The 8,092-nt window shown below is 53.6% G+C and overlaps 5 protein-coding genes across 5 annotated transcripts; all 5 read right to left on the reverse strand.

Moving 5' to 3' along the window:
• Window positions 1-805: 805 nt before the first annotated feature.
• DQ04_07761000 (hypothetical protein) lies at window positions 806-1,081 on the reverse strand (the record flags this gene model as incomplete). Its single annotated transcript, XM_009315294.1, has 1 exon — window positions 806-1,081. The coding sequence occupies one exon, from the start codon at window positions 1,079-1,081 to the stop codon at window positions 806-808; it is 276 nt and encodes a 91-aa protein (XP_009313569.1).
• Window positions 1,082-1,104: 23 nt separating this feature from the next.
• DQ04_07761010 (hypothetical protein) lies at window positions 1,105-1,482 on the reverse strand (the record flags this gene model as incomplete). Its single annotated transcript, XM_009315295.1, has 1 exon — window positions 1,105-1,482. The coding sequence occupies one exon, from the start codon at window positions 1,480-1,482 to the stop codon at window positions 1,105-1,107; it is 378 nt and encodes a 125-aa protein (XP_009313570.1).
• A 988-nt stretch (window positions 1,483-2,470) lies between these two features.
• DQ04_07761020 (hypothetical protein) lies at window positions 2,471-3,964 on the reverse strand (the record flags this gene model as incomplete). Its single annotated transcript, XM_009315296.1, has 1 exon — window positions 2,471-3,964. One exon carries the CDS (start codon window positions 3,962-3,964, stop codon window positions 2,471-2,473), a length of 1,494 nt encoding a protein of 497 aa, XP_009313571.1.
• Window positions 3,965-4,664: 700 nt separating this feature from the next.
• DQ04_07761030 (hypothetical protein) lies at window positions 4,665-6,245 on the reverse strand (the record flags this gene model as incomplete). The annotated part of the gene is made up of 1 exon (XM_009315297.1): window positions 4,665-6,245. The coding sequence occupies one exon, from the start codon at window positions 6,243-6,245 to the stop codon at window positions 4,665-4,667; it is 1,581 nt and encodes a 526-aa protein (XP_009313572.1).
• Window positions 6,246-6,652: 407 nt separating this feature from the next.
• Window positions 6,653-7,936, reverse strand: DQ04_07761040 (hypothetical protein; the record flags this gene model as incomplete). The annotated part of the gene is made up of 1 exon (XM_009315298.1): window positions 6,653-7,936. The coding sequence occupies one exon, from the start codon at window positions 7,934-7,936 to the stop codon at window positions 6,653-6,655; it is 1,284 nt and encodes a 427-aa protein (XP_009313573.1).
• Between the last annotated feature and the right edge of the window lie 156 nt (window positions 7,937-8,092).

The following is an 8,092-nucleotide window of genomic DNA, read 5'->3' on the forward strand; positions in this document are numbered from 1 at the left end:
ACTTATTGGCGACTGGCCACATGAAGCAAGCAGTGAAACTACAACACATGAATCTTTATAAATTGAGAGCAGAGTCCTCAGCACCCAGCGCAATTATGGCGGGATCATCATCACTCTCTGCGCGTACACAGACACACAGAGAGACACACATGCCAGAAGCAGCAACAGTGGTGCATACACCAACGCAGGGTTGCTGCTGCCATCAGTATTGCTGGCGAGAGCAGGCGTAGCATCAGCCCCAGGAACGGTAGTGGCCTCTGTTGCTTAGGGACGTGAGCCATCCTTCTTCCCAGGAACCACTGCGGCACCGCCCTCAGATTGTGGCGGAAGACTGTGCTCATCCCTCACCACTGAACCCTGTTCCCGCTGATCCTCTTTAATCTCTTCTTTAAATTTTTTAATCTCAGGCGCGTCCAACTTCCCCTCTCGTCCCTGTAGTTGTTTCAACTCCTGCAGTGTTTCCTTCAGCACAGCCTCACCTCTTGACCCCGCAGACACACTTTTATCAACGGCAGTTGCAGCTTTTCACAATTTACCCTCAACGGAGGCCAATGTGACATCGGCACTCTCTGTTGTGTCGGAACCAAAACGTTTCACACCTCCGAATACTTATAATAACTCGTTACTTTTTCCATGCGCTGCATTTGCCTTTTTCTGACGCATCCTCCAGCGTTTCACTCCGTTTAGCCGCATTTTACTGTTTATTCAGCTTATCAGATACTTTAGCAATATCCTGCGCTGCTGTATTTATCCCGTTCACTGACTGCTCCACCTCCAGCGATGCTTTGTATGCCCGCTGCACTTGCTAGAGACACTTATACGCCACATCCTTTGCCGCCGTCACTGTTGCCTTTGCAGCCCGCACTGCATCCTTGACGTGCTGATCCGCATCTGTTGCATTCGCCTCCGCCCAACCAAACAGTTGCAGCGCCTCTTCTGCTTTCAACACTGCGTCCTTGGCCTTTAATTTTGCTTTTAAGGCGATCTGTAACAGCTTAGTGGTTTCTTCTTTTGCCCCCTTTACCTCTTGTACCTTTACCTTTAGCTTAGTTATTGTGTCATTCCCATCTGTAGACCACATTCTCGAAGACGGCGGATTGGGCTTCACCAGTGCGCTGACAGCACTTCCAAACATTGCAGCTGTCTGCAGAGTTTTGTCGCCACCCTGTTTGCGGCATCAGCATTCACATTGGCCTCCTCCACTGCCTGCCTGGCCTTCATTGCTGCCTCTTTCGCCATCTGCAGTGCAGCCTGAGCACCTCTGGCGGCCAACTCACCTCTCTTCGCTCTCCCCAGCACACCCTCCTTCTCCTTCACGTCCGCCTCCTCCTCGGCCATCCTCGCCTCAATACCCTCAGCAGCGGCGGCTGGCAGGGAATCGACAACACCGCCCTCGGTAGCAGCAGCCGTCACGCAATAGGACGCCCAGCACAACACGAGGGCAAACACGCACAGAGGGTGGTGTACCATCATCCTCATCATAATCGGTGAGACTGCAGTAGAAACGAATCTTCTCGACAAGAACAGAGAAGCACAGTATAACAGTGCACACACCGCAGACACAGCAGCAGCAAGACTCCTCGACGATCTTCCACTCTCAGATATTCACAACAAACCCCCAAACCCCAAATAAAAAATTAAAACAATTCTCACCGCGGAGTAGCACCCCACCACAAAGCCCAAGTGGTGTCAGTGCTCTCTCCCGTCACTGCGATGGCGCAGCGGAGAGACAACAGTAAACAAAAACAACGGGGTGAATTCACCATACGAGCCGTCCCCGCAGCAGCGGAAACTTCTTCACAGGCATCTCCTTAATTCTGCTGCGGGAGCAAATGCATTTTCCCCACAACACACCCCACATACACAAGCACACATACTTGAGGACACGGAACAGGCGGTGGTGCGGGGTCGTGCACTTACTGTGGAGCAGCGCGCGTCCGCCAGCCCAATGGCGCCGCACTGCACACTCCGCCACAGCACAACTCCACCGCTGTGCTCCACAGAACACCGCAACAGTTAACAAAGCAACGCTTAAGCAGCGCGTGGCACACAACCCCGTAGAAAAAAGGAAATGAAGCCCAGAAACAAGGAGGGGGAAGATGTACGCCCAACAACGGGCAGCCGCCACGCATTCCTCCCAGAGCCAGGGCGCTATACACAGACAGTGGGGAGAGCAGCAACACACACACACAAAAAGATGAAAAGAAAATCCCCCAGCAAAAGAAACAGTTAGTGGGCGGCGCACAGAAGGGCGCAAAGCAAAGCCCAAGAAAAGAAAAGAAATCAGGCTCCCCTTCCCACAGTGCGTGTCGTCGAGGGCAAGTGGGTCGGCGTTACGCCCACAACGGGGCAGCAATGAAACGAAAACAAAAGAATCTTAACAATCAGGAGTGCAGTCCTCAGCACTCAACGCAATTACGGTGGGAGCATCATCGTCCCACGAACACACAGAGACACACACACAGAAGTCTTACCATACGGCCACACAGGCCAGCAGCAGTAGCATCAGTGGGTCACGCACCCACGTGGGGATCTCACTGCCATCAATACCTGCAACCAGCTGAGCAGCAGCCGTAGTGTCTGCAGTGATGTCCTTGCCCACAGACTCGGAAACTCTGGTCACCGCATCGCCCGCAGAGGTCTCACTCTCCAATGCTTCAGAAACTTTCGTGGCCGCAGCTTGTATCGTTGGAGTAGATGATTTGGCAAGACCGTCAGAATTAGAAGAACTGTCGTTCACTTTCTCCACACCAGTGCCGATATCACTCTTCACATTCGCTGGGATTTCAGCTGCCTTCTCTGGCTGCGTAGATAATGATTTAACGGCATCCTCAACAGGAGCAATATGCTCACGAGCCTTTGTCAGAGTAGCGGCGAGTTGTTTGTCATCGATTTTCTCTATGACCTCAGTCAACTTCGTCTCCACTTCCGGTAGCGCAACTTCCGAACCCTTCAGAAACTTTAGAGCCGCCTCCTTCGCCGTACCGATCGCGTCAAATGCACCAGCCAGCGTCTTGATGCCTTTATCATTCAGTTTCACAGTCTTCATAACGTTGAGCAGTTTGCGAGTGCGGTTCAGCAGAAGTGCAGCGGACACAGTGACGTCCACGCTGTCCTTGAGGGCATCATACACGAGGGTTGAGGCCATGGCGGACTCAGTTCGCAACGCATCGAGTTCTTTGTTGTCTTCCTCTGTGGGTTCAGCCGGTTCTTTTTTGGCAAATGCCGAGGCCTTCTGCGTTACGTTGGCTGCTGCGTCCAGAGCAAGAGAGGTGATCTCCACCAGCTTTGCGATCTTTTTCGCCTCATCCTGACATTCAACCGCCACAGCGCCCGAATCCGTCAGATTCTTAACAACGTCGGCCACCGCGACAAAAGCAGCGCCCCCCTTCCCAGTGTCTTTCTTCAGAGCATCCATGAACACTTGCGCCGCGGCCTTTGCGTTTTCAACTGCTTTCTCCGCCTTATCCCCCAGCGCACTGAAGCTTGAATTTGCTTCCGCAGCCTTGAGCGCTGCCTTACCAATCTCGACCTTTGCCTCCCTGACGCTCGCCACTGTTGGAGGATTCTTGGCTTCCACCGGTGCCTTAATCTTCGATCCTTCACCCGGCGGCAGAGACGCGCTCAGGTCCGTCAGCGCGGTGAACGACGTTTCCAGCGACGGCAAAACCACCTTCACCACAGCAGCCTCCAATACGTCGTGGACCACGCGGAGAACTTTTTCCGCCTCCCCCGCCATGGCCTGCAGCACCTTCTTCGCAGCAAGTTCATCCGGCGATTCAGGTGGCTCGCTCACCAAAGGAGTTTCTTGGGAGCGTGGTTCCACCTGCAGAGACTCTGTCGTCAAAAGAGTGCCAGTACCTGTCGGCTGCGCAGAGAGTGCCGCAGAAGCCGTCACGCACAAGGCCGTGCAGCACAGAGCAGCGGCCAACACACACACAACGCGGCGCACTGTCGCCATCATTCAATATCGCTTGAGCAGCTGNAGCCTCCAATACGTCGTGGACCACGCGGAGAACTTTTTCCGCCTCCCCCGCCATGGCCTGCAGCACCTTCTTCGCAGCAAGTTCATCCGCCGATTCAGTTGGCTCGCCCTCCAAAACAATTTTTTGGGAGGGAGGTTGATCCTGCGAAGGCTGCGTGGACACAACAGGGTGAGTAGATGCCGGGTGTGCAGAGGGAGCAGCAGATGCCTCGCCACCTGTGGGGAGCCCAGAGGAAGTATCAGCAGCAGCCACACACAAGGCCGTGCAGCACAGAGCAGCGGCCAACACACACACAACGCAGCGCACTGTCGCCATGAACCAATGTCGCTTGGCAGCGGGGGTCTGCAGGGAGGAGAAAAGAGAAACGCTGCACAGCAGACAGCCCCAACACACACACACACAGATGAAAAGAGAATCTCCAGCAGGAGAAACAGTTAGTGGGCGGCGCACAGCAGCGCTCAAAGCAAAACCCAAGCAAAGAAAGAAAAGAAAAGAAATCACGCCTCTCCTTCCCACAGTGCGTGTCGTCGAGGGCAAGTGGGTCGGCGTTACGCCCACAACGGGGCAGCAATGAAACGAAAACCAAAGAATCTTAACAATCAGGAGTGCAGTTCTCAGCACTCAACGCAATTATTACGGTGGGAGCATCATCCTCCCAGACATACAGACACAGACGTCTTACCAGAGAGCCACACAGACAAACAGCAGCAGCAGCGGCGCACGCACCCACGCAGGATTGGTGCTGCTGCTGTCCGTCATTCCAATGTCATATTTGCCTGCGGGCCCATCGCTTTTCTTAACAGTTAGCAACGCAGCAGTTGCCTTCTCTTCTGCTGGTGAACGCTCTTCAACACGATTGTTATGAGTGTCCGTGGCTGCATTGCTTGCTTCAGCCACAACCTCTGCTTCTCCTGCAGCATCAGACTTATCGACTGCGGGCGACGCATTCACTTCGGGCGACTTTGCAGCACTCTCTCCCATTAGGTGTGTCCCAGCAACAGCAGCAGCAGCCTCAGGCTTCTTAGCCGCACCGCTCTGTGTGGGAAGAGAAGCCGCTCTAGTCGTGGTGTGTGGCACAACAGAAGGAGAGATTCTGTTTTCCTTCTGAGTAGCAGCCCCAGTTTGTCGTTGTGAGCTCGAAGACACCTTCTCATTCCCCTCAACATCATCAGTGGATGATTTCAACTCTTTCTGTGCTTTTTTGAGCGCAGCATCAATAACTTCTTTGGCTTCCGTGGCCAAATCCTTTGCCTTGTCAGTGGAGTCCGATACTTCGTCTGCAAGTTTCTTCACATTTGCAGTAGCCTTTAGTGCAGCATCAATACTCTGCAAGGCATCTTTTGCACTCGTTGCTGCCGACTGGGCTTTCGTCTTTGCATCTGTAGCGTTTGCTTTTGCCCTCGCAGCAAGATCCTTTATCTCTGTGCTTACTGTTACCACTTCATTTTCGGCCTCAGCCGGCTTTAACTCCGTCTGCACCTCCATGGCGTTATCTTTTGCGTGCTTAGCACTCGCTGCCGCCGAACTCGCGCTTGCATTCGCGGTCTTGATGTCCCTCAGTGCCTGCGCAATCTTATTCACCGCCTCGGAAGCACTCGAAGCAACATCCGCTGCGTTCTTGTTTGCCTCCCCAGCTTTCTCTGCGACCGCGGAGAGTTTCTGCACGACGTCATTAGGTATTGCAATTGCCGCCTTTACTCTCTCTGCTGCACCCTTGGCGCTCTGCACTGCTGCCTCAGACAGTTCCTGTGCTTTGGTTGCCTTTGCCAGAGCTTCCTTCGCATCTCTCTCCACCACCCTGAGTAGCACCTCAGCACTCATTGCATTTCCCGCAGCCTTGTTGGCATTATCCGCCGCAGATTGCGCACTCGTGGAAGCAGTCAGGAGATTACACGCACTCAACGACGTTTTCGGAACGCTACCAGATGTCACATCAGGAAACTTTGAAATCTCTTCGAACGCTTTAACAGCATCACTCAATGCACTCGCTGTCTCGGCCACCATTTTATCGATGTGCGGCTTTGCCTTTTCGGCACTCCCCTCCACAGCCATAGATTCAGCAGCAGCGGCGTCATATTGAGCAGAAGCCTGCCCGGCTTCCTTCAACACTTGTTGCGTGTTCGTCGCAGCATCGGACAACACAGCCACACGCTCCTCCACCGCAGCCCTATCAACAGCAGCATCAGCCGTCACGCAGAATAAAACGCAGCACAGAGCAGCGGCCAACACACACACAACACGGCGCACTATCGCCATCATTCAATATCGCTTGAGCAGCTGGGGTCTGCAGGGACGAGAAAAGAGAAACGATGCACAGCAGGCAGCTCCAACACACACACACACGGAGCGGAAGGGAGCAGCAGGCACAACACACACACGAAAAAATGAAAAGAGAATCCCCCAGCAGGAGAAACAGTTAGTGGGCGGCGCATAGCAGTGCGCAAAGCAAAGCCCAAGCAATAAACGAAAAGAAAAGAAACCATGCCTCCCCTTCCCACAGTGCGTGTCGTCGAGGGCAAGTGGGTCGGCGCTACGCCCACAACATGGCAGCAATGAAATGAAAATCAAAAGAATCTTATCAATCAGGAGTGCAGTCCTCCACACTCAACGCGATTACCGTGGAAGAAGCACCATACTCTGCACACACAGACACAGAAAGACATGTCTTACCACATAGCCATACAGACCAGTAACAGCAGCATCAATGGCCTGCGCACCCACGCACGTTTGCTGTTGCCATCCGCATTGCTGGAAAGAAGCTCATTGACAGCCGCAGAGATGTTACTGTTGGGCTCAGGCATAGTAGCAGGCACAGACGAAGGGGCGGTGATCGTTTCCGTTTTGGAGTATTGTGCTGTAGGCTTTTCTTCAGTAACAGGTGGAGGTTTGGCCTCCTCGGTCAGGGAGGAATGCTCATGAGCGTCGCCCTTTGAATTTGCGGCATTCTCTTCAGGTTTCTGTGGGTAGTTGAGTCCTTCATTTCCCCTTACCTTCTTCAACTCCTTTTCCTCCATCTTCTCCCCTCCACTCTCAGTTTGATCGGGCTGCCGCACTTTGACCTGAAGTTCTCCCAGTTCCTTCTCAGCCTCCCTCAGCGCATTTTCGGCGGCTGATGTAGCCGACATACTTTTCAGCACCACACTTGCGGTGGGCTGCTGTTCCGCTTTCGTAGACGTCAGTGCGTCATCAACACTCTTTACTGCCGCAACAACATTGTTTGTAACATCGCTGAAGGCTAACGATTGCGACGTGGCATCATCTGTCGCCTTCGTGGTCTCTGTCTTCACTCCATTTAATATTTCATTCTTCCTTGGTAACAACTCTTCCTTAGCATCGCCCATTAAGGCTACAACTTCCTGCGCTGCTCTCTCGACTCCGGCAGCTGCAACATGAAGCCTAACCGCCGCATTGTGTGCCCTCCGCACCTCAATGAGGCAGCGGTCCACCGCCGTCTTTGCAGCCGTCACTGTGGCCTTTGCAGCCCCCACTGCATCCTTAACGTACTCATCCGCATCAGTGCAATTAGTCTCCGCCCAGCCGATGTGCTGCAGCGCCTCCGCTGCCTTTGTCTCTGCTATAACGCCGTCCTGAAGTTGACTCGCAGCCTTCACCATTATTACGTTCGCGCTACGCAAGACCTCCGTGATGCTTTCCTTTGCTTTCTTTGCATCACCCAGAACTTTGGGTTCTTGGGTGTCAGAAGGCTGTTGAAGATTCTTAACAGCCAGCGCAACATTTTTAACCTCCTCCTTTGTACGAAGAAATTTTGTAACCACACCCGCAGCAGCATCAGCGTTCACTTTCGCTTCCACCGCTAACGCCTTGGCCTTCATTGCTGCGTCCATCATATCATTCAGTGCAGCCTGAGCACCTCTGGCGGCCAACTCACCTCTCTTCGCTCTCCCCAGAGCAATCTCCTTCTCCTTCACGCCCGCCCCTTTCTCAGTCATCCTCCTCACCACACCTTCGTCTTTTGTGAGTGGCTGCACAGAGGGGGCATCATCAGAGTTCGCAGCCACGCACAAGGCCGTGCAGCACAGAGCAGCGGCCAACACACACACAACGCGGCGCACTGTCGCCATCATTCAATATCGCTTGAGCAGCTG

This window comes from Trypanosoma grayi (assembly GCF_000691245.1).
Source record: "Trypanosoma grayi strain ANR4 Tgr_776_V1, whole genome shotgun sequence".
Lineage (NCBI taxonomy): Eukaryota > Euglenozoa > Kinetoplastea > Trypanosomatida > Trypanosomatidae > Trypanosoma > Trypanosoma grayi.